Source organism: Lepisma saccharinum, chromosome 10 (genome assembly GCF_977018435.1).
Source record: "Lepisma saccharinum chromosome 10, izLepSacc3.1, whole genome shotgun sequence".
Classification (NCBI taxonomy): domain Eukaryota; kingdom Metazoa; phylum Arthropoda; class Insecta; order Zygentoma; family Lepismatidae; genus Lepisma; species Lepisma saccharinum.
Genome location: NC_139238.1, coordinates 47,404,805 through 47,431,919, shown reverse-complemented (window position 1 = coordinate 47,431,919; position 27,115 = coordinate 47,404,805). Strand labels below are relative to the sequence as shown.

Sequence of the window (27,115 nt, the reverse complement as noted above, 5' to 3'; positions counted from 1 at the left end):
TCACCACACAAAGGGGGTGGGGAGCAATACCAAGAGTGTTCTCACTAGGATTTGCCGATGGCGATAATCACAGACGGTTTTCAAAATGTCTGCCGTTTACTTCTACGCAGAGATGACAGCGACGAATCAAGGATTGTCGAGTACGAGCAAACAAGCCAGGTGTATCTGCTACCGTCGTGGCGGCGACGTTGATGCGAGCAACGAGGTCCTCACCTGATGTGACAGGTGTGTCGTATACGAGGGTTTTCATTTCTCCCCAGAAGAAAAAATTGAGAGGGTTGAGATCTGGTGACCTCGGTGGTCAAGGCACAGGCTCATCCCTACCAATGAACCTATTGCGAAACACGTCATGCAGAAAATGTCGTACATTACAATCGAAATGAGCTGGTACACTATCGTGTTGGTACCACATTTCTTGCCGCAGTGCCAAAGGTACGGTCTCCAACAGTTCAGGCAGAACCTCACTAAGAAATGCATGATACGTGCGACCATTCAGGCGAACAGGGAGAATGTATGGTCCAATTAAATGATCATGTACTATCCCGCACCACACATTCACTGAAAACCTGTGCTGGTGATGGGCCACAAAAAGTGCATGTGGGTTGTCAAAGTCCCATACATGACTGTTTCTACTATTGAAGACATCCATCCTGGTGAAAATGGCTTCATCTGTCCACAATACGTTTGCCCCGAAGTGAGGGTTTGTGTCCAGCTGATGCAACAACCATTGGCAAAACTCCATACGAGGGCGAAAGTCACGAGGTAACAGTTCTTGTATTTCTGCAGTTTAAAAGGGTGCATTCCTTCCTCTGACAACACTCGCCAAATATTTACATGAGACGTGTTTCGTGCCCGAGCGAGCACTCGCGTACTGGTGCCAGGATGTTCTGGGACCGCTGTTAACACATCTTCTGCAAACTGATGTGTGCGTACACTTCGGGGTCTTCCAACTTCTTGCAGCGGTGGTAACACTGACCCTGTTTCACGCAGTCGACTGTCCACTACCTGAAAGAAGGTGTGAGACGGTAAACGTCTATGTGGAAAGCGTTCTCCATAAAGACGCCTTGCCTCACGGCTATTACCACGTGCCTCCCCATACATGAGATGCATGTCTGCTAGCTGCTGGGTCGTATACGCAGCCATCTGTGTAATAGGGAGCTGGAACTGAAAGTATTGTTTTTGTTTAACACTGGCACACTGCACAAATTGGCCGTATCACCGTACGAACACCACAGACCAATTGTTGCGATACTTGACTTGCCCACTCCACCACGTCAACTTCTTTCAATACAACATACTAGTACTCTTCAATGCGTATGACAACCTAGAGCGAACTGCTGATCATATCCCAGCACCTGCAACACGACTGGAACGACTGCCGGAGAGAACCAACCCTTCGAGCTCCTCCCGCGGGAACAGCAGTCATGAAGGTCAAACGTAGACTACGAGAGCCAGACTTGCCAGTGCAGCGCTTCCAAAACTGGTCTCTTTTACGTCACAATGATCGCGTGCGAACATTTTTGGTATTGCTCCCCACCCCCTTTGTGTGGTGAAAGTGACATCTTTAGTTGGTGTACAGTGACACGGACCGTCTGTGCATAAGACATTGTAGCATTTGTTGTTTGTTATGTGTGTGTGTGGGGGGGGATATTACGTAGTTGTCGCGTGTAAAAATACACGTTGTCGCAATCATCTGATATTGTGTTTTTCTTTCCCTCCTCCTGGTGGAGTAATGTGTCTCTCGTATGCCACATGACATGATTCGTTCATTCCTCGCGTGTAACTGGGGTATGCAACCGTGCTCAACTTTTCGGATTTTTTGTTCGGTGCTCATGTTTTGATGTTTGAGGTCGGGATGTGTTGTCTTTAACGCATTTCTCATTGTCACGGTCCCTCTTGCTGCGTTACATACCCTTTCCATGCATTGTTCTTGTTGGAAATCTCCAATTCCTTTGAGGACTCCATTGCGCATGCGTGCAGTAAACTTTTCATAGTGACTTCCGGGCTGAGCACATACGATTCCTTTATGATTCCCTTGGAACCGCTTCTCTATCTGTTATAGTATTCGTCCAAGTCAGGTGTGACGTTCACTTTGTCACCTTTTGCGAGGCTCCTATCTCGGAAACGAAGCCTCAGTCGTAAAAATGGAACTTAGACTTTTTGCTTGTTTTCGTGTGAGGAATCACCTCCCAAGCGTTGTAAACGACCTTTAGAAACACCCTGTGTATTCTAATATATAATATTTATGGGACAAAATTTAACAAAAATTCTTTATCTAAGAATTCTGTAATTTTTTTCCTGATTGTGGCAGACTCGTCACGTTACTTACACTTAATCTTGTTCACTGGTGCCAACTTCTATGGGCCTGTGAGACTCGAGCCCACCTCTGTTTTTATATTTTATTTTAGAAATAGTCACCTTGATTAAGAAAAGTGGAAACTGTTTCATCATTATACTTAATTTAAATATAAATATAAATAAACTTAAATATAGTACACTTAAATTCTTACAACTTATAATTACTGACTTATCGAAATATTTAATAATAAATTGTTCCATCTGTAATAATTTTCTGTGTCCAATATTACTTACACTCGTTATTAGGAAAGTAAAGAAGGAAAGGATTTATAACCAGAAAGATAATCTAAAACTCTCAAAAATAGGCGTGCAAAAATTAACCGAAAAATTCAAAATTGATTACATAGACAGATTTTTCATCATAATATTTTCCCGGATTGGACACTCTAAATGAAGTTATCTCCGAAATAGGCAATTATAACTATAACAGGCAAAAACATACATTATGAAATTGCCTTCTCTCAGAAATGGCCTGAAAAGGTTTTAAAACGTAAAAGTTTGCATTTTATGGCCAAGGAACAGAAAAGGCATTTCACGACAAATCCTCAGCATACTCTGATAATCTTGTTTGAAGTTAAGACGAAGAGGGACAATTACGCACCAGTTGTGCCTTTATTTCGATATCGTCGGATTGGGCACTGCTATTTAAAAAAGGAATTAGTATGCAAGAGAGTATGAACTTCTCTCAATGTTGCAAGTGGAAACTGTTTTTCAAGTTGATTAGTAAGCTAAACATGATGTTTGAAAAATATGGTTAATAAGTATTTACAGAATCCTATGTATTCCTTATGGGAAATCAACTTCAACTTCCGGCTAACCAAATGGGAGTTGCGACTTTTCCTACTACTATGACATAGTTCAACGTGTCCTTTTTCCGTCCATGTACTTTTCTACGTCATTCGATGTTTGATATTCGAGACAGAACGAATAAAATAATGGTCCCATAAGCCTAATGCATTTCTCCTTCCCTCCTACGGCCATCCTGGCAGTGTTGCCAAACCTCATGTGCATAAAAGAGCTAAATTTCACCATTAATAGAGCTAAAGATGACTTTCAAGGAGCTAGATTAACGAAGGCTGCATACATAAAGTGCTTCCTAGGGTAATTTGAGGGGTGGAGGCGCTGCTATTACCGTTAGCTTTAAAGTGATGGCAATTTATTCTTAATTTTCACTGCCTAGATTTGGCGGCATCATCCATCTCAATAATCCACTGATGCTCATATGAAATCGATTCCCGGATAACATTATTGTCATCTTCTCCTTAGCCACGGTGCTATATAAAAGTAGCTGGGAAGCTAAGAGGGTGTGGGTGACGCAGCCAATATAACAATATCACGTCACGTGCAAAAATTCACACTCATGGCAAAAGTTGGTCTTTGTGGACCGGAGCCAGTGGTGGCAGGGAGGGAGGGGATGTCACAGTTCACAACCAAACGAGTGCACGAAAGAGCCAGATCTGGCTCCAAAAGAGCGAAGTTGGCAACAGTGATCACGGTTCCATTGCTCATTCTGCGAACGGCACCTAGGTCAGCAAGTAAGGTACAAGCCCTTACTGAATTTCAGACAAATCCTCTGGAACCTAAAATATAGCAAAAGACTGAAGGAAACAATCGATTCCCACGAAAAATATTCTTATATAAATATTTTGCATATTTTGGCTACAAAAAAGGATCTGAACCTTAATGATTAGTATCAGTGAAATAATTCTTGAAGCATTCTTGGTGGCGAATGATAACGTCACTAACGTCAGCTCTCGGAACTGACCTGACTGATATCCTGAGAGAGTCTTCTTATTCCGAGTATCATTATTTCGGGGTGGTTAACCCCCTAAACCTCTCCTCTTAGCACGCACTTAAAGATCTTCACGATTTTCAAACCTAGGATTTAGTGACTGGCAAACAAGGTGCGAACAGCGAGCACGTAATTTCAGAAAGGGGGGAGGGGGCGGAAGTTCGTTTGTTTGAGTTGGGTTTCAAGTCCACTTTATTCACAGATAGCCTAATCGGGACTAGACCTACAGTTTAAAGTGCGACTCCTTGATTAAAATCTTAATTTACATCCATACACACACACACACACACACACACACACACACACAAAGATTTGTAGCTATATTAACTATTATGATATATATTTACAAAAATAAATAACTAGATATTTTAATACATATCCCCCTATATTATTAAATATATATAAATGAAATTATTTGTTTATGTACGTATATATACATAGATATAATACATATGTAATGTACATACATAAAGTTGCAAACTGATTCCTTTACTAATTTGTTCAGAATGCCAATAAATTGAAAAACATTTGAAATTGTTTTATTTTGCTTGTTTTAGTTTAATTTTTGTTTATTATTAATGTAAATCATTTGGATTTCATATGTGCATATTTTGTTATTGGTGTAGATCTGTTAATGGTGTCTTGAGATATTGAGGAAGAGAGAGAGAGCGCATGAATGCAACATTACCAAACACACATTATATTATCCTTCGTTCTTTGTATGTGTTTTGATTATTTCTAAGTAATGTATATTTGAAGTAAAATTAATCATTTATCTTCGTTCTTGTAACAAGAACTCTCCGCCCGAAAATTTTTGGTGGGGGAATTTATTTTTGTGTCCTCTCAAGGATTATGAATTCATTGTGAATACAGATGCCGTGATACAAAATCGTAAGATGAACATGACCCACCGAGACACCGCCATTTTGTCCGTCAGAGGCGTGTCCTTCCACCTTCAAGGTCACCCCGAAAAAGCCACTCGACGTCTGGCAGGCGCCGGCTGAAAAAAAAGGACCCATTGCGCACCTGTCGGGGCCATAAATTTTATTTCGTGATCCTCGGAAAGGCTTATTGGGTACTCGCTATCTCCCCAGGTTGTCCCTCGGTAATTTACGTTGATAAAAGCTTTTGGGATGGGAGGCAGGCCTGGAGCGAGTCTCTTAGAAGCACTCGTCTTCATTAGGGCAGAGCAGCGGGTGCTTGCCCAGGCGTGGAATGGGTTTTTTCGGTTTGTCCGGTGGCGGCGCCATGATCTGGCAACTGTGAGTGGATGCACAGAGTTACGTGCAGCAAGGATTTTGTAAAATTATTAGAGCAACAGGCGGTGCTGATGAGTTTATATGGGAATTATAAGCGGTATTGTTGATTTGTTCATATCACAATCATGGGCGTGCGAAGGGGGGGGGGGGTGCAGTTGCCCCTCCTAATACTCACTTAGAAATTTAGTGTAGATAAATATTATTATCGTTATTAAACAATATTATTCTCTGTAGTATTTTCAAGCCGGTGAAAGTTCCAAGCAACAATGGCGGATTGATTACCTATTTAATTGCCGACCCCCATGGCGGAGTGGTTAGTACATCGCGCTACGACGCCAGGGGTCCCGGGTTCGAATCCCGGCCTGAGCATGGATGTTTGCGAGTGTCCTTTCATCAATTTCAACATATTACTAATTCCAATCTTCGCAAATTAGACAAACGTGGCACAAAAAGCGAAGTAAAATAAAACAAATCAATCAATCAATCCTATGTAATTGTACTATCTCGCTTCGTTCTCCAGCATATTACTTGTTATTAATACTTGCTCATTTTATTCGTTAGCCTAGTTGTGTTACACCTATGTGGTCGCAGAATAAATTGGTAACAGATTGGAAATGAATAAATTAAGTCCAGTGGCGGCGATTGGGTTTTAAAAGTAGGGGGCAAGATGCCAAAACTAGGGGGGCAAAGACAGTTCACATTCCCTTGTTAGTTAAGGTTTTGCATAGTGAGGGGTCAAAAGTGGCAAGAAGTGGGTGGGGGAAACTATCCCCCTCCTCCCCCATAATCGCCGCCACTGATTTAGGTGTAGTTGTTTTGAATCTGCTAAACGAAGTCATCTTTATATGTAAATTAGTCTGAACCACAGAGAAGGAAAATAATGGGGGAGGAAAACAGACGTGTTGTTGTACGGAAGCTGGAATTCTTCCAATAGTGTTTTTCCGTAGGTCCGGACACACACTATATACGCCCCTGTTTAGTACGCATCAATACAATAAAACAGTGAAATGGAATGAGGTTTTTTTTTCTGAAGTCTTTCATTGGTGTACGTAGGATTTTTTCGGAGGGGGATGGAATTGTAAAGGATATTACATAGCTGCGATCTGGGAGGGAAGAGTGGGGGGGAAATACAGTATTAAAATATTTTGTATTTACCATTTTAAATATTTGATTTAAAAGTTGTTCAAAGACAAGTGGTAACCGGAATTCATATTAAGGGTAGTTTGTATTTTCCACTTTCGTTTTTTCCGAGTTGTCAATTGTTTTCATTAGAAACTTTTGCTTTTCTCAAAATTTCTGGAGAGGCTGCAGCCTCATAAGCTCCCTCTCTTAAGTCAGTAAAACCAAATATCAGTATTTTTTTTACTCATTACCTGGTATCATCCATGTTGACCAATATTGCCTCAAGGGTGGTGCGCTGAGGTAAAAAAAGAAGGGTTTTGACGATGTTTCTCGTACGTAATCTTTCATGTTATTTCAGTTACGTTGTATTTCGGAAAACAGGGGACGTGTTGAATTCTCAATTTTACTTTCAAAACCTCTGTCAAGAAAAAAATACATGTAGGCTAATAATTGATCCATAGGAGCTTTAACTTGAAATTGAACTTTCTAAAAAATTTAATTGCATGGCCTTAATATTTTACATAAATAAGTAGTTACTTATGAATGTTTCTTCTTTTAATTTTTCTGTGTGAAAAACTTTAAAATTAAATTTAATTGAATTAACTTTGACAGAGGAATTACATATTTTTAGAAATATTAGCCTAATATAATTGTGCTATCACATCCACTGGTGACATCTAACGGAGCCGTTTTCTTAACTCGAACTTATGTTTATTTTCACGGTATTAAGAGGACAAGAAAGTAATGAATTTTCTAAAAAATAGGCTCAGGGGCGGCGCCAGGGAATGCAAAGGTGTGCTTGCTCACCCCTTAATTTTCTTCCTCAGCCCCTTTTCAAACCCCCCTGCTTTTTGTCACTTTTGCCCCCGCACTATGCTAAACCTTATGTACCAAGGGAAAGTAAACTGTCCTTGCCCCCCCCCCCCTTTCCAAGTGTTGGCACCCAATCGCCACCACTGTTCAACCAAAAACACTAACTCTTATAATGTCATACGCCATGTCGTCATATTGAGCGTCGAATGTTAGGTATTGAAGTGAGAGAGCTGTTCTTGCCTCTCCCTGGAAAAAATCCTTCGGTCGTCCATGTGTGTCATTGGCATCCCTTGAACAAGCGGTTTCATTTCAAAATGTCGTTGTTGTGCTAAAAGCAAACGAAAATGAAGCAGTTGTAATACTCTTCAGTTTCATTAGCATATTATCATAGATGCTTACTAAAAGTCGATTAGTATATTTATAGTGGCGGCGATTTGGAGGCCGTGGGGGTAAATTGCCCCCCCCCCCCGATGTTTTGCCACTTTTGCCCCCGCACTGTGGCATTTTAATGCTAAGCCTTGTCTACCAAGAAAACTAAACTGTCATTGCCCCCCCCCCCCTTTCAGTTTTGGCACCCAATTGCCGCTACTGAGTATTCAATTTAGTGGCTAAACCACATGTCATTTTGTCTTTATTTTCAACATATCACCCCTAGATGGGTTAAATTGTTATAAGAATATATCAGGCGCTGTACATGTTTGTTTAGCCTAAGAATAAAAACTTTGTTCTTTATTTTTGTTTAAATCAAATTTTCAATGTCAGCTTCTACCACCACCGTAGAGTTAGGCAACACACACAACACCTTGCAGGGAAGCGAGCATTTCATGATTTAGGTGTCCCATTTATATTGCCGGTGACTGTACAAATGGAAGTGTCTTCCTCTAATTTAAAAACTTGTATTATTAATTTCTTTAATTGTTGTGATCAAAACTCTAGACCCCTTCATTACCAGGCGACAGCACTACCAACACGTTATCGAGAGCCCCCATCGTTTGAATTTTCGAAAAGTTATTTCCGTAGAACTGACTGGGGATCACACAGTGAAGCACAAGAGCCTATAGAGTATTGTTCTAACGTCCATCTCCAAAGACTTCGATGCTGCAAGTATCTAGGAAATGTTAACAGCGGTGGACAGTTGTGTTCAGAAATAGGTCGAATAACGTTTTTCAAGTTTGTCTCTCGGATATCATTGTTTACAGTAATAATTTGTGGCCTCTTTCTTTACTGACTTCCCTCGTACATTATTATAAACATTATGTAACTTATTTATTGTACACGAATATATTTTATTACATATTTTGACAATCAATTGAGGTATTGATTATGTATGTGCATTTTCAGGTCTCTATCCCGGGAATGTCTGAAGCGAGCGATCGAAAACAAGTCTCTGAGCAAGTAGTGATTCTAGAGGGCTTGTCCAATGAACACTTGAGAGGGGAATTAAGTGCATGAACACAGAACCCACAACGTGTCCATTGACACATATGTTGACTCCAATAACACATTAACGTGCATAAACTGCAAATGATGCACTTTTTAGTGTCAAAATACATACAAATGCATAAAAGGGCAGTTTTATCAGCTGGTGCACTAAAAATGCATCAATTGGGAAGATCAGACAGGATCATTTCAAGGACAACAAAGAGCCGGCCTCCGTGGCGGAGTGGTTAGCACATCGCGCTACGACGCCAGGGGCCCTTGGTTCGAATCCCGGCCTGGGCATAGATGTTTGTGAGTGTTCATTCACAAATTTCATCATGTCATTACTCATACTCATCTTCGCAAATTAGCCAAAAGTGGCACAAAAAGCGAAGTAAAATAAAGCAAATCAATCATTAAGAAAAACTCATGGTAGTGGTAGGCTATATTATGAATGAATATGTGCGAGAATAGAGGAAGAAGCATGGGAATGCTGTAGTCTTCATGCTCTTGAATGAGCCAGTCCATTCCAAAATAGGCACCTTTGTTTCCCTTCGGAAAAGTCAAGCAAGAAGTTGAAAATATTCTGTTTTCAACATGCTACTGCTTTATGTGTGTGCTACTTCATACTGCATTGTCGAGGCTGAAAGTTAGTGTTACATACTTAAACTAATGCTTCACGAACGTTCAAAACAATATGCGTTTCACGTGTGTGGGCGGCCTAAGAGCCGGGCGACCCAATGACTTAATGTATGCAAAATCATGTAGCAATTTAAACTAAGAGGCTACTGTTATTTTGATATCTTCCTACATATCTACAATATACGCGTTCCTTGAAAAAACAAGGCTATTATTTACCGTCGTTAAAACCGTAAATATACTACACGGCCATGATTTTTTATTGGCCGAAGGTGGAAAGTAGTGGGATCAGGGTAGAAAGTTGAGGTGGTGGGTGACAGGGTGGATATAGTTCGGGTGTCAAATCGATCTCGCTTGGATGAACATTTTATCTTGGGCCTTCCTTTTTTATGTAAATATGTGTGAAGATATTAAACTCCTATAAAGGAGTGTAGGAATAAGTATTATAAACCGTATATAATAATCAAATTCTCAGTCAGAAGTTACATGTAAAGTAGGCCTATGTTGTATAATTACGTAATCACAGTAATACAGTGAATTTTTTGTGCCGGTAATAAAGTTCGATGTAACCTGATCTGATATGTTTTGTTATCAAAGTTAGTTATTCTAATTTTTGTCGACTGTCGTTGCATACAAACTTAAATAGATGACAAGAAGTGAAAAACTAGGCATTGTAGTATACCATATATTGTATTGAACGAATAAGAGTCGTAAAGTAGTTCTTATAAAAAGCACAGAAGATACGAAGCATAATATTTGTAAATTGAATGCATCAGCGTTTTGGAATAATGCTAGTTCTGTAAGCAAGAAATGGAAGGAAACTTGTAGAGAAACTGCACTGCCATCTGTGAAGAGAAACATGAACTGCAATAAAAATTTGCTGGGACGCGTGTGCAGTTGCCCCGTGCAGAGCTTATCGTAAAGACAAAGCCTCGAGTTAACCTCGCACGCTTTTGATAAGAGTGGAACTCCTCAACCGATAAGGGACATGCAGGTGGAACTTTCGTGAGCATCGGGTTACCTCGCGTCTCATTGAACTTGCCCCCCTCCTCCCCTTTCAACCTTCGGGAAATTTGTCATGCAGTGGTTCCATCACGATTTGGAAAGAAGGTGTATTTATAAGACTCAATTCCGTGACAGCGTTTATTGCCTTCGCCAAATTGTCTTCAGTCAGGGTGCTTTGTCGGCAACACTGCTTCTACAACGGTGGACAGATTTTTCTGTTATTTAACTAAATTCGATGATTGACTCCCAATATTTTATATATAGATTCTATAAATACATTAAGGAACGATGATATTTTGATTAAGGATATGAGTGAGGGTTTCCGCGAGGTTCTTCCCTCAACGGCGGCTCGGATCACTGTTGCCAACTTAGCTCTTTTGGAGCCAGATGTGGATATATCGTGTAGTCTACTCGTTTGGCTGTGAACTGGAGCGCCTGCCCCACTTGGTGCACATACGCTTTTTGCCTAAATATGCATTTTTGTACTGCAGTTAGGAGTATAGTATTAAATATGATTTCTTACAGAAAATCCCCATCCTCTTTTACCTCAGGATTGTTAAGGTCCAGGAACACACAAATTACAATGGACCGTATTTAAATTGATTGAGAAAGAAAGGTTCCTGGACCGTATTTAAATTCATCCGAAAAAAAAAAAGGTTCTTGGTACGTATTTAAAATCATTCGGAAATTAAGGTTCCTGGAACGAATTGAAATACTTAAAACATAAAAAGGTTCTTTACGGTCCAGAACCCATTTACACTTGCTGATTTTCTCTCCTGGACCGGAATTGAATTTATTTAAAATTGATAGACCTTTAACAACCCTGCTTTGCCTCGTTACCCGTTCATTTCTAGCGCTGTCACTGTCTGCAACAAAAAGGCATTTTTATTTTCAACCATACTAATTTTTAATTTTGGTTGTTAAGCGCCGCTTTTCTGCCACTTTTGGCTAATCTCCACGACAAAGAACACCCCTACCGGGATTCGAATGCGGGAACCCTGGCGTCGCATCACGCTGTGCTAATTACTCCCCCAGAGGTGGTGTTTGTGCCATTAACAGTCTCGTCGGTTGTGTCCTAATTGCGAACAACGAATAAATCGTCGTAATTGCGAACACATGGAACTGCTAAACATGTTTGCAAAAACAAATAAGGGTAGTGACTCGGAGAGATAGCTGACGTAACTAGCAACAATAGTCAATCTGATTGACTGACTTATCATGCCCTTCTATTCTGTAAATTCCTCCAAGGTCATTTCACCCCTTCAGTCTGTCAGTATCTTGAAAACCTCAAAGTGCCAAGAGAGATGTGAAACTGCTTCAACACAAGGCACCGGACAAATAATGCAGTTGAGGAATGGGACCACGAAACAACAGTGAACTACGTAGATCACACCCAAGAGTGGAAGGCCTTATAAAAACCTTAAATGCTCAGCAGAAAAATCTAATGACATGATTCTTAGGATGGAAATGAACCTGAAAGATGTAGAGCGGAAGAAGAATTATGTTTTATTGGACGAAAAGATGGCAAGGAGCATTAACAAATATGAGGAAGATTGGTGATATTACTAAATTTATAAGAACAGTGTTATACGTTTTAAAATTTGAATTTGAAGTTTAAGTAAAGGTTACTAATTATGTTATTAATTGACGAAGTAAATGCATTATTAATTGACAAGCCTCTTTTCTGTTAAGAATAGTGCATTATGTAGTCGATTAAAAATAGGCCACACTTTAATTATGTCCAATTTTCTACGTTCCAACTGTGACCCATAAGGTACTGACCAGTCTCAAGTGTGGAACTGAATCACTTTAAAAATCGTTAAAAAGACGCAGGAAGTGTTAGAAGTTGTAGGTCACAAGGCAGAAAAAAAATGTGTTCGCAATTAGGACACAGCCCTGCCAGGTTATTCCTGTTTAGGTAGGAAGTGTTCGCAATTAGGACTGTTCGCAATTCGGACGACATCGTCTCGTCTGTGTTCTCTAATAAGTTGCATCACATCATACCTTCCCAATATTGTAGTTGCAAACGCTGTCGCCCTCCATTGAAAGGGCTGTGGGATCGAAGTCTGGTGCAGGCACTTTTCACAGTGGTTTGGATCCCACTTTAAACTTTAGCCTCTTAACATAAATTAGATCTAAAATTAACCTTGCTACACTTTCTACGTATACTATGTCCCGGGAATCTCTGGAGCGGGTGAACGAATGCAAGGCTCCAGAGATTCCCGGGATAGAGTAGCCTATATTGCTCATGCGTTATTATTCGTTCCTTCTACCCAGTGCTCAAAGTGGAAATTACGAGGGAAGGAGGGATACTTACGTTACATGGATGAACAGTCGGTGAGGGACGCTTATATAAATTAACCTAACTGTGGGGGGATACTTTATGAAAATTTTAACTAGGGGGATAGCATTTCCCCGTACCCAACCCCATCTAGTGCCTGCTTCAAAGGACTGTAGCACGTCCCTCGCCAGGTCATGCCATAAAGTACTTAATTACGACAGCGTCTACTATTATTCTATTACTCAAAGTCTTTAATTTTACTGAGCACTTTACTTGATCTGCCCCCCACACCAAATTAGTTTTCTTCATCCAATGGAGCAAAATTTAGAACCAGCTAACGCAAATGAATTACTAAAGAAATTCATTCTGGTTTCTATCATGTAGTGTTGCCCACGAGACGAGACTTTGGCCTGTCTCGTCTCGTGGAGTCTCGTGGAAATGCTGTCTCGTCTCGAAAATATTAGTTTGTCTTATGACACATGGTCAATCTCGTCTCGTCTCGAATTTTTAAAAGCCTGTCCCGTCTCGTCCCGTGGGCAACACTACTATCATGCAGCATGGGGTGAACTTTTTACATATATTTTATAATTATAAAATATTTTAAGGAAGCTTGCTCCAAAATTTTGATGGCGCTTTTCGCACCATTATCCTCCCCTATGGGCACCCCTAGTTCTGACAAATCTATGTGGTTTTACTCTGTTGCCTTTAGCTTTGATCTATTCAACTTCTTTTCGTAGTGGTAGTTATACTTTTTCTCATGATGAGCACGCACTGATGTTACATTGTTTGTGTTTCGTTCCAGGTTACGAGATAGAAGCGACGCTTGGTTTACGGTGCAGAGACCACCTTAGCCAATCTCCCCCCTCCTTTTAATGTGGCCACATTCACTTCCTTCGTCCTCGTTTTCTAAACCCAGAATCTTCCTCTCCTCCATCAACAAGAGTTCAAGTGTTCCCTCAGGATGTTCCAGACCAACAACGCCTCTTCGTACCAGGACACCACCGGGAACACGTTCCTGGGCAGCCCAGTCTACGTGCCCACCACCAGGGCGGTCCTGGGCGTCCAGTACATGGGCGGGGCCTCGGTGAACCCCTCCCACCCGGCGGCCCTCCTCGGAGGCGGGGTCAACGGCAATCCCGCCCCCTCCGTCTCCTCCCACCACACGCACGCCTCGTCCATGTGGCAGCCGTCGTCGCCCGTGGGAGGGGACTGCGCCATAAGCCCCGCCTCCGGGCACACCCACTCGCCCCCGTTCGGATCCCGGTTCGCCACGCTGCAGCAGGGGCGCGACGCGGGAGGGTACCACCCTCAGCACGCGCAGGCCAACGGCATCAACCCGGGATTCAACCCTTACGCAGCCTACGCGCAGGATATGATGAGTGCGTGGAGGGCGTACGAGACAGCTGGGATGGCTGGCTTCCAAGGACTGCAGAGGACGGGTTATGGTGAGTGTGCTTTTCTTTTTTCTTCTTCGGTTTTTCACATTGCATTATTTTCCTGTGTTGATTCAAACTGGGGGTGGTACAAAGACAAGGTCACGTTGAGACCATATTTAGTCATGTGGGTGTAAGACACCACGTAGTCAGGCCTCCGGGGGGGGGGGGCTTTGTAAATCAAGTCAAAAGTTTAACGGTGTTAGATGAAGGCAAATTATGTGTGATGGGGAGGTCATTAAGTTATATGAAGTTTAGAAATATCACACAAACACTACATTTTTCTATATAATTTAAAATATCACTTGAAGTGTTAATTGGCTGCTACTGAAATCATCCCTTACTACACACTCCATACTAAGTTTGATGATATCAATCATAGGGCCTACCGTACATTCCACTCCCCGGCCGAAACAATAAAACTCCCCTTCGTTCCCAAAACTTGGGAGTTGTTAACCTTTGACGCAGATGCGGAGGGAATTTGCATAATGACATGAAAGTCGCAGATTTGGGAGGTCGCAACAGGGACAACGAAGGTACAGATAAAGAAGCTCCCCTGTGAAAAAACTTTCTGAAGTCTAGAGAAGAGAATCTCCCAAATACTTACCGCTACGTAAGACGACTTCTTATAAATAAGATGAACGAATGCAATAGCTGCTGTTCATGCTCCCTAAATTTATCCTTCACAAAAGTTGTGAGCAAAATAATATCCGCTGTCTACATTTTCACTTTTCACTGCAAACAAATTACACAAAATAGTTTTACCTAATGTCAAGGGGGCTGACCTCGGTGCCAGGGGGGCTGAGCCACCCCTGGCCTCTGCCTGTCTACGGGCCTGCACGTAGTAAACCCTGGACTGCACTTTGCAGACAAACTAGGCTCTGGCGTATGGACCCAGGGCCAGTATAATCCTCCGTGGGGCTCATGTATGTTTGTCCATTCATCCATTTCATCTTATCATCATTCATCCCCATCTTCCCTATTAGCCAAAAGTGTCAGAGAGGTGAAGAAAAATATACTCAATCAATCAATATCGAGTCACGTGACCTTTCAAGGCGAGACCTAGAACGCGTATTTTGATTTCAAGGCCTACAAAGAGATCTTTAATTTCGAGTTGAGAACTAGAACTGGCATCACGTGGCTTAGGTGCAGACGAGAACTGGCACCACGTGGCTTAGGTGCAGACGACAACTGGCACCACGTGGCTTAGGTGCAGACGACAACTGGCACCACGTGGCTTAGGTCGAAACGAGAACTGGCACCACGTGCCTTAGGTGCAGACGAGAACTGGCACCACGTGCCGTAGGAGCAGACGAGAACTGGCACCACGTGCCTTAGGTGGAGACGAGAACTGGCACCACGTGGCTTAGGTGGAGACGAAAACTGGCACCACGTGGCTTAGGTGGAGACGGGAACTGGCACCACGTGGCTTAGGTGGAGACGGGAACTGACACCACGTGGCTTAGGTGCAGACGAGAACTGGCACCACGTGGCTTAGGTGGAGACGAGAACTGGCACCACGTGGCATAGGTGCAGACGCGGACTGGCACCACGTGGCTCAGGTGCAGACGAGAACTGGCACCACGTGCCTTAGGTGGAGACGAGAACTGGCACCACGTCGCTTAGGTGCAGACGAGAACTGGCACCACGTGGCTTAGGTGGAGACGAGAACTGGCACCACGTGGCTTAGGTGCAGACGAGAACTGGCACCACGTGGCTTAGGTGCAGACGAGAACTGGCACCACGTGGCTTATGTGGAGACGGGAACTGGCACCACGTGGCTTAGGTGGAGACGAGAACTGGCACCACGTGGCTTAGGTGGAGACGAGAACTGGCACCACGTGGCTTAGGTGGAGACGAGAACTGGCACCACGTGCCTTAGGTGGAGACGAGAACTGGCACCACGTGCCTTAGGTGGAGACGAGAAATGGCACCACGTGCCTTAGGTGGAGACGAGAACTGGCACCACGTGGCTTAGGTGGAGACGGGAACTGACACCACGTGGCTTAGGTGGAGACGGGAACTGGCACCACGTGGCTTAGGTGGAGACGGGAACTGGCACCACGTGGCTTAGGTGGAGACGGGAACTGGCACCACGTGGCTTAGGTGGAGACGGGAACTGGCACCACGTGGCTTAGGTGGAGACGGGAACTGGCACCACGTGGCTTAGGTGGAGACGGGAACTGGCACCACGTGGCTTAGGTGGAGACGGGAACTGGCACCACGTGGCTTAGGTGGAGACGGGAACTGGCACCACGTGGCTTAGGTGGAGACGGGATCTGGCACCACGTGGCTTAGGTGGAGACGGGAACTGGCACCACGTGGCTTAGGTGGAGACGGGAACTGGCACCACGTGGCTTAGGTGGAGACGGGAACTGGCACCACGTGGCTTAGGTGGAGACGAGAACTGGCACCACGTGGCTTAGGTGGAGACGAGAACTGGCACCACGTGACTCAGATGTAGGCCACGTGATTTAGGTGGTGACGAGAACTGGCACCACGTGACTCAGATGTAGACCACGTGACTTAGGTGTAGACGAGAACTTGCAACACGTGACTTAGATGTATACGAGAACTGGCACCACGTGACTCAGATGTAGACGAGAACTTGCAACACGTGACTTAGATGTATACGAGAACTGGCACCACGTGACTCAGATGTATACGAGAACTTGCAACACGTGACTCAGATGTAGACCACGTGACTTAGGTGTAGACGAGAACTTGCAACACGTGACTTAGGTGTAGACGAGAACTTGCAACACGTGACTTAGATGTATACGAGAACTTGCAACACGTGACTTAGATGTATACGAGAACTTGCAACACGTGACTCAGATATAGACCACGTGACATAGCTGTAGACCAGAACTGGCACAACGTGACTTAGGTGTAGACGAGAACTTGCCACACGTGACTTAGGTGTAGACGAGAACTTGCAACACGTGACTTAGGTGTAGACGAGAACTTGCAACACGTGACTTAGGTGCAGACGAGAACTGGCATCACGTGACTCAGATGTAGACCACGTGACTTAGGTGTAGACGAGAACTGGCACCACGTGGCTTAGGTGCAGACGAGAACTGGCATCACGTGGCTTAGGTGGAGAAGAGAACTGGCACAACGTGAGTTAGGTGTAGACGAGAACTTGCAACACGTGACTTAGGTGTAGACGAGAACTGGCATCACGTGACTCAGATGTAGACCACGTGACTTAGGTGGAGACGAGAACTTTCACCACGTGACTCAGATGTAGACCACGTGACTTAGGTGTAGACGAGAACTTGCAACACGTGACTTAGGTGTAGACGAGAACTTGCAACACGTGACTTTGGTGTAGACGAGAACTTGCAACACGTGACTTAGGTGTAGACGAGAACTTGGAACACGTGACTTAGATGTATACGAGAACTGGCACAACGTGACTCAGATGTATACGAGAACTTGCAACACTTGACTCAGATGTAGACCACGTGACTTAGGTGTAGACGAGAACTGGCACAACGTGACTTAGGTGTAGACGAGAACTTGCAACACGTGACTTAGGTGTAGACGAGAACTTGCAACACGTGACATAGGTGTAGACGAGAACTTGCAACACGTGACTTAGATGTATACGAGAACTGGCACAACGTGACTCAGATGTATACGAGAACTGGCACAACGTGACTCAGATGTATACGAGAACTTGCAACACGTGACTCAGATGTAGACCACGTGACTTAGGTGTAGACGAGAACTGGCACAACGTGACTTAGGTGTAGACGAGAACTTGCAACACGTGACTTAGGTGTAGACGAGAACTTGCAACACGTGACTTAGGTGTAGACGAGAACTTGCAACACGTGACTTAGGTGTAGACGAGAACTTGCAACACGTGACTTAGGTGTAGACGAGAACTTGCGACACGTGACTCAGATGTATACGAGAACTTGCAACACGTGACTCAGATGTAGACCACGTGACTTAGGTGTAGACGAGAACTGGCACAACGTGACTTAGGTGTAGACGAGAACTTGCAACACGTGGCTTAGGTGTAGACGAGAACTTGCAACACGTGACTTAGGTGTAGACGAGAACTTGCAACACGTGACTTAGGTGTAGACGAGAACTTGCAACACGTGACTTAGGTGTAGACGAGAACTTGCAACACGTGACTTAGATGTATACGAGAACTGGCACAACGTGACTCAGATGTATACGAGAACTTGCAACACGTGACTCAGATGTAGACCACGTGACTTAGGTGCAGACGAGAACTGGCACCACGTGACTTAGGTGCAGACGAGAACTGGCACCACGTGACTTAGGTGCAGACGAGAACTGGCACCACGTGACTTAGGTGCAGACGAGAACTGGCACCACGTGACTTAGGTGCAGACGAGAACTGGCACCACATGAGTTATGTACAAACTGGCACCAAGTGACTTGGCCGGGGGGATGACGAGAACTGAAGTTTTTTGTCTTTGGAGGATTTCCGAAATGAGACCGAGAAAGAACAGATACATTTGTATCGAGACGAGATCATGAATTAATTTTCAAGTGTGTCGTCTAGTTTGAAACTTCGGTAAACGAGAAAGAAATGGAATACCGTACATGAAAATGTCGCCCAAATGAAAACCAAAAGAGGTGACCCTCTGTATATATTTTCAAGACCTAAATGTGCACTTTACATTATAAATACTCCAATTAATTTTTTAATATTTTAGAAACAAGATGAACACCTTTGAGATTGAAACGAGTACAGCATTAGAATTGAAATATGGAGACTTGTCTAGTTTGCTCTAGTTGGAAATACCTGTCACGTATCGTACCAGCCGCAGTAGATGATTTCATAAGATTTTTTTGTGCTACGATAATTCGTCTTGGTTCTCCTATTGCGACGTGTTTCTATTCATCTTTGACTTTCTTCGATAGATTAACTTATTTCTGTTAATGGACTTAAAAATAATTGTTTGAAGCATTGAACTCATTCAAAGGAGAAACAGAGAAAATAATCTAAAAATTTACGTGTGAATTGTTTATTAAAATAAAAAAAAACTAATTTTTTTTACATCCGCAATACAACTTTAGGAAGTGGGGAAAACACATCGATGTTGGCTACACTGGTCAAGTTATGTTTAACCGAGATACTCGGATCTTTTTGGGGAAGTTTTCTCTCCCCCTCGCCCCCATTTCAATCTGCATGGACGGGATGTATGGTGACAATGTTTTGTCCATCAACTACTCTCCGTACTTTGAAGGCACTATGAACAGTCACGTACACTTCTGGTTGCAACTCTTTTCCACGTACTGCATACACCTTGGACTGCATTTTACGGACCAACCAGGCTCTTGCGTCTGGGCCTATACAGCCAGTATAATCCTTCTTGTGTTGTGTCCCGTTCACATAATGTTTGTGATTGTCCTTTCCTCAGTTTCATTTTATCACTGGTATTCATTCTCATCTTAGAAATTAACCACAAGATGGCAGAAATGTGAAGTAAGATAAATTCAATCCACAAATGTTTAATTTATTTCTTGCTCTTCAGGTCGAGTACACTAGAGCGAGTGAGGCAAACGCTACTACTCTCCTCGTGGAAACGACTCGGGCTAGTACTCGCTTCGTTAGTTAGGCCAGGAGGAACCTCATTCCCTCGCAGGCCCTGCTGCTAACTCGACCAATGGAAACGACTTCGCGACAGTAAAGTAGGCTATACAGCTAGTATGTACATACAGGCGTCTATTGGGGACCTTCGAATCTGTATCATAAAGTTTGTGGATCTGTAAATAGCTTGAGTATACTGGAAATCATGTTAAGAAATAAAATCCCTCTTTCCACTCTTCTCTCTCTCTCTCTCTCTCTCTCTCTCTCAACTATTGTCTCTCCCTTTCTCAACTATTGTCTCTCCCTTTCTCAACTCTTGACTCTCACTCTCTCAACTCTTCGTCTTTCACCCTCAACTCTTGTCTCTGTTACTCTCTCTGTCTGTCAACTTTCCTCTCGTCTCTCTCTCTCTCTCTCTCTCTCTCTCTCTTTCTCTCTCTCTCTCCCTCCCTCCCCCCCCCTCTCTCTCTCTCTCTCTACTCTCGTCTCTCTCAGTCTTTCTCAACTCTCGTTCACAAACCTTGTCCCCCTCTATTTTTCTCAAACCTTTCTCAACTCTCGTCCCTATCTTTCAACTATTGTCCCGCACTCTCTTCCTCTTGTTCCCCCTTCTGTTTCTCTCTCAACACTTCTCTCTCTCCTTATCCACACTCCTCTCTCGCAATTCTTGTCTATCTCTCTCCCCACCACCCTTGTGTGTGCGTGTCTGTCTTTTTCTCTCCCTTCCTCTTATATATGAGTGCCACTCCTAGTCCTGTCTCTTTGTTCTCTCTCTCTCTCTCTCTCCCTCTCCTCGCTTTCCTACTCTGTTGCCTCTTACCCAGTGATGTGCATCTACGCGTAAACAACGATAGTCTACATTCTACACGTAGACAATTTTATACACACAGATTACGTAATCTATGTAAACAACATGGCGAAAGGTGATAACTTAGCAAAGGGCGCCGTGGAATTAAAAGAAAATTATACTGCGTATCAGTTGCTGATGTGTAAGGATAACTTTTCATACTCTTTCTTCAAAATTCGAACAATTTCTCACCTAGGAAGAAACCTAATATAGGAAATATTCTAGTGTTTTATGGGAAAAAGACCACTCTTGGCTCACGACTGCCATCTGTTGTTGTTTTTTGCATACTATTTTATCTTCTTCCATAGTTGATAATAGAAGAGACGAGAAATTTTGTTGTAAATAGGGTTCTTTTCATTTCGTTAGGAACCAATATAGTTGAAAATGTCACTTTCTTTTCATGAAACCCTTGAAAATTAATTTTAATGCACTTTAGATTTTCTACGTAGTCTATGTAAACTACAACCCAATGTAATCTACGCGTAGATTACGTGTAGACAACGCATGTAGACGTAAACGTATAGTCTACGGCACATCACTGCTCTTACCTTACCATAGTTCTTTTACCGTAGGCGAGCGTACGAGTGACAGTTGCCCCCTAATATTTTTACTTAGAAATTTGGTGAAGAGTGTTATCATCACCGTTAATAAACAATATTGCATTCTTTAAAAAAAAAGAATGAAGATTTTTTTAGTCAATGAAAGTTTCAAGCAAAGAGAAGGCGGCGAGATTGAGATTTTTTTTTATGCAATTGGATGTGACTAACATCGTAGAGTTCATTTTCAAGTTGGACAAACTTTGTTTTATATGCTATCAAATATTTGTAAATATAAATATCCGTTCAGTTTGCAACCGCGGTTGTGAGATTTGTAGTTCAAGAGCCCTGGATTTTGTTTATATTCGACTTTACATGGAGTTAAAATGACATGAAAATAAATATGCCTAAAATTATGCTGTGTTCGCAGGAATGGGATTTTCAGAGCACCCGGATCAACTCTAGATAGAGCATACTTAGCAAGAACCTACCAGATAATACTTCGTCCCCTGTCCCCCCCCCCTTTTCCGAACAAATTTGTGTTGTGACGTCAGAGTGAATCACCATAATGCTTCTGGGAGGAACAGTGAGACGTTTCACGATATAATTGGATAATTTTAAGAAAAACTAAGTAGTCGTTCAACTCTGCAAGAACACTTAAACCCTTTTTTCAGTGCAGACTTCGGAACGATTTGAGCGCCACTTGTAGAAGGAAAGCTCGCTTCAGAAACGTTATGCCCACTGAACAATCGCTGACGTGTTATCTCATTCGAGCTCTGCTTCAGTGTTACCAGGTCAAGTTAGTTCTAATACACTACAATATAATAAGATTCCACAAATTTACATGAACGTATCCAATCATTATCAACGCTTTTTGAGCGATGTGAGTGAAATACGTAACTAAACTATTGCAAAGTAGATTTTTTATCACCAACCTAGGTATATTGACTTTATTTTACGCAACGAGAACTTTCAGACTTCAAACAAAGAGCCAAACAATATGCTGACAACTTCTGCAACAGCGTACGTAAAAATTCATTCCTTAAAAACACGTTAGATACAATAGGAAAATTAATTAAAATTGTCAAAGACAATACATGTGCACCCCACTGTACTTTAATAAGAGTATACTCAGTTGTCAGCATATTGTTAAGACTAGCAAATATCTCCGAAACTAAAAGAGACGAAGTACTAAAATTAATATTTGCTTACAGCGACATATATCATTTCGATCGGCCAGTGCATCTGATTATACAAGTAAAATAATGGAATGTCAAAAATTGATGAATTTTCAGTGATTTGATATCTTCGAAACTAGACAACCTACAAATGTGAAATTGGAATCGTCAACTTTATGTGATACCCATCTTCTTTCTTGACTCCTCCATTTGTCTGCACTAGACAAGAATCGAAACCAATCGTTACTTATCGATTACTCTGAAACCACAAAGATATAATTTAATGGACTAAAACATTTACCTAGTACGCTGCTATCTTATCGCTCTGCCTGTGGGAACCAAACAATTGATTGTGATATGTAACCTTTTATATTTTCCTATCACAACCCTTTAGACGAAGATGTTGAATGATAATTGAATGTAGAGACATTACAAAGAACTCCCATGCTCAGGCTTTGGTATTAATTAACAACGAGTAAATACTTTTACAGGCACTGATAGAAATGATGGACCGAAACCAAATCGTGGTGTAGTCATTTCGTTTTTAAGGCAAACTCAGGAAAGAACATGAGGAATGGAGAAGAAAGAAAGAAGGAAGCAATAAAAGAAGGAAGAGGAAAGAAAGGAGGATATGAAGAAAAGAATGAATGTGGAAGGAAGAATGGCAAACAAGGAAGAAAGAAGAATGGATGTAAATGACGAATTGAAGAAAGAAACAAAAGGACGAAGGGAAAAGAGTGAAGAAGGGAAAGGAGTGAAGAAGGGAAAAAATGAGGAGGGAAAAAGGAGGAGTGTAGAAGGAAAAAAGGAGGAGAAGTGAAGATAGAAAACAAAGGAATGATGAAAGGAAGGAACAAAGAAGAATGAAAAGTAGGTTTAATATCCCTGTTGTTTTTTTTAAACTACGAACGTAGCAATTTCGTCAGTTTCTAGAGTGCTGATGTTGGCAACATTGCTGCCCCCTCTCACTTGTGACACTCCTGGAAGTTATGCGTCACGCCAACAGTGGAATTTCTAATTCGGTATTAACGAAGATCAGAGGAAGAGAGAGAGGCATGAGCCTGTGCTTTATCAACGCTGACATCCAGGCTTCATTTACAATGCCAGCCTCCTACGTCATTAGCTCGTGTAGATCGTCTTTTTTCTTACTCCGTCTGGATGTTTCTTTTTGAGGCCCGCCGCCACTGTCGGTACCTCGCAGCGCCCCCTTTGAAGGCATCCGGGATGCCTTCGCCCAACCAATCGCCGTTTGAGATGCGATACGGTAACATGAAGGATGAGGCTCGCGTCCCAGAACACGTCTTCATTTTCTCCTCTCGAGGGTGATAGCGGAGAAGGAACAGATGCAGGGATGTTTAAGCGATGATTTGCTCCGGAACGAAAGATTAAACGAACTAATTTCTTCAGTCGTGGAATCAGCACGGTCATCCCTGCGCTTCCGCGCCGCATAGGAATGGTATGAGACGAAACTTGACGGTTCAATCTCTAAACGGAGGCATTTATTAGTAACTCTATTAAGACTTGAATTTATTGTTTTCTTTATATTTATATATAACTTATTGTTTTATTAGTTATAGAATATGTTAGTTATAGTAGTGGGTTAAGAAAATTATTTATTGGATTTTTATTTTTATGATTAATAAGTAGAATCTATTTGCCTCGTTCTCGTCTCATGTTGTAAATGTCCTCTCATACTCCGTATCGTCTCGGTTTCTAAACATCTGTCTCGTCTCGATTTGTAAACATCTCTTTCTTCCCTTTCTCAATTTCTAAACATTATTTTCATTTTCGTCTCAATTTTTAAACATCCGTTTAATTCTGCGCTCGATTTCTAAACATCTGCCTCGTCTTAATTTCTAAACATGTTTCATTCCTGTCTCGATTTCTAAACATGTTTCATTCTCGGCTCGATTTCTAAACATCTGTCGTCTCGATATCTAAACATCTGTTTCATCCTCGTCTCGGTTTCTAAATATCTGTCTCGTCTGGATTTTTAAACATCTGTTTCATCCTCGTCTCGATTTCTACACATTTGTTTCATTCCCTTTTTAATTTCTAAACATTCTCTTCATTCTCGTCTTAATTTCTAATCATCCGTTACATTCTGCGCTCGATTTCTAAATATCTGTCTCGTCTCGAATTTTAAACATGTTTCATTCCCATCTCGATTTCAAAACATTATTTTCATTCTCGGCTCTATTTCTAAACATTCTTTTCATTCTGGGCTCTATTTATAAACACCTGTCTCGATTTCTAAAAATCAGTTTCATTCTCGTCCGCACGTGTGGACTGCAGAGCGAGCAGCGCTGCTATAGCGCTGTAAGAGGGAGCGAGCGAGACAGGAGGCTTCGTCGATAGCGTTCCTGTAGTGGGAAACCTCTGCCCTTCTGATTCGTAACAGTTCAGTGTGGAGAGATTATGCTAGTGGTTTGAAAAAGCAAGTGCTAACTGAAATAGAAATTAAAAAAGGAGAATATTTCGACAGATATTACAGTTTACGTAAATCGACCTAATGTTTAGATTCATAATGATGAGAAGTATACAGGGTGTTCGAATTGAAAAGCCCTAATGGCAACTGTCTGTAACTCCACATGTATTTTATGTATCCAAATGAATTATACATCAATGAATATACATAGTCATAAAGTTTCTGTGAGCATGTTGTAATTAGTAGATTTTTTTTAGTAAATTTAGTACATTTCTACATGCGCCCCACGAGTTGCACAGAGGATGTTCAGTCGATACTCAATTTCCCACCAGGTTGCCTGTAGCATGTGTGATGTGACTGTCTAGTTGTCACTTTGGTTGAATACACCATGTCCTTGAAATTTGGTAAAAGTTACAAGAAAGGAAGGAGATACGTTTGCTTAATCGCGATGTGTGGTGTTAATTAATATGGACGTAGAACACTTTAGTGCTGGGTCCTTGTGGTTTTAAATTTTCAGTTCTGTCATACGAAACAAAATGGTCTTATGTTTGTTTGGTTTGGTTTGAGTTACTGTTTTAAGTCCACTTTATGCACAGTAAGGCTAATCGGGACTGGACCTACAGTTTAAAGTGGGATCCGAACCACTTGTGCTTCCACCGGGTATCGAACCCGGGACCCCTTGATTACAAGGCAATGGGGGAGTCCCTTTATATGTTTGTTCATTATAAAAAATTAAATGAGGGTATTCCAATCCGAACGACCCTACTGTAATCTCGTTAGTGAGCTGTAGTACCCTTCTAATTTCTATCATTATACAGCCATACAACGAACCCTTCGGCATGTACTGTTTATGAAACACTTTTCAAACACTCTTGATGGAAGGTTTACAAAACCACTGTTAAAGGAAGGGCCAATCTTTTGTACACCTCCTATTACAGAAAATGCTTTAAAGTGGATAGTTGTGTTTTCAATTGCGTTCCTTCCTTCTTTCCAGAGAGCCAAATGGACTACTCCTTTTCGGAAGGCAGGGAATGCGTGAACTGTGGCGCCATCTCTACTCCACTTTGGCGACGGGACGGAACGGGCCACTATCTATGCAACGCCTGCGGGCTTTACCACAAGATGAATGGGATGAACAGGCCCCTCATCAAGCCTTCCAAAAGACTTGTAAGTTCATCTTCAGTTTCGAAAACATCCTAATAATGGTAATGTGGAAATGTAATGTGTTGACATAGTGTGATATTTGAAAAATGTATATCGAGGGAGACATTTTTTGCAACACGTTATAAGTTTTTATTACTCAAATATTCCTTATAATAGCATACATATCAGCATCCCATTTAATGATATGGAAAAATGTCCCTCGGAGAGCATAATACGAAAATGAATCTAGGTTGGAAACATTGGAAATCTAGAAACTTGACCCCAGGCGTGGCATTATAACAGCTAGCTGGTATATATAGGCCACTGTATTTCAGGGTAATTAAAATCATAATAATTTCTTACTTAAATCTGATTTTTAAAAATGTAATCAATTTTTTATATTTTCAAAACACACTTAATATTGCTTGGAACCTTATTGGCACCGTACATATATCTTTTTTAAGAAAGATTTTTTCTGGTAAACTGCCTTGTAAAATATTTGAACAGTTTGATTAAAAACAAATAAAAACATACTCTAGGTAAATATAAAATTTTCTGTTTCTGATACTGTATATATGAGCCTACTATGGATGTTAAATGTGAATGAAACCATAATAATTTCGGGAACTTTTCTTGCAGTGAAAATAATACATTCTGGATGTCCCATATAATTGTATCTTAAAAGGTTTTTTACAGTCTTTGTATCTGATATTTGGCGAATCTTTTAAATGAGTTTGCAAAATATCAGCTGCCATGTTTGCTTACAGCTTAATGATAATGATACCATTTACGGTTTAACATGATTACTATTTTATATATTGTTCTACATATTTTTTTTTGCTATTTTTGCCTATAAAAGTTATTTAATATTAAATCAAGATAAAATTAAGTGTGTTTATAGTTTACATATTTCATTTCCTTTTGTATGAGCTTCACCCCATCAGAACATATACTTTGTTTCCTTCCTTTTCCTTTCTTAGAGCCTAATAAACACCATTGACTGAATACGAGATTAAAGTACTACTAAATCCTTACGTACATTATTCTACATTATTATTTATTTAAAGTGATTCTAATCGGTAAACCACCTTGCTATATTTGAATACCAAAATCGGAGTTCATAAATTTGCACTTATATTTTTAGTTCTCTATATATTTATGCTGCACAAGCAACATTTCTTTTTTTCAGTTATCTTTCTTTTTCTTCCTTTTCTACTTTATTCATCTACTCTTTCTATCTCTCTATTTCCTTCATTCTACTTTTTCATTACTTCA

The 27,115-nt window shown here is 41.6% G+C and overlaps 1 protein-coding gene across 7 annotated transcripts in view; it reads left to right on the top strand.

The window, feature by feature from the left end:
* The window catches only part of LOC145993902 (transcription factor GATA-4-like), a 268,504-nt gene that overhangs the window by 231,093 nt on the left and 10,296 nt on the right, over window positions 1-27,115 (top strand). For all 7 annotated transcript variants that reach the window (XM_083129810.1, XM_083129807.1, XM_083129809.1 and 4 more), the window contains 2 exons: window positions 13,491-14,133; window positions 25,692-25,864. In XM_083129810.1, the coding sequence (XP_082985936.1) occupies window positions 13,650-14,133; window positions 25,692-25,864 (657 nt within the window). In that variant the 5' untranslated portion in view covers window positions 13,491-13,649. The remainder of the gene's footprint in view (window positions 1-13,490; window positions 14,134-25,691; window positions 25,865-27,115) is intronic.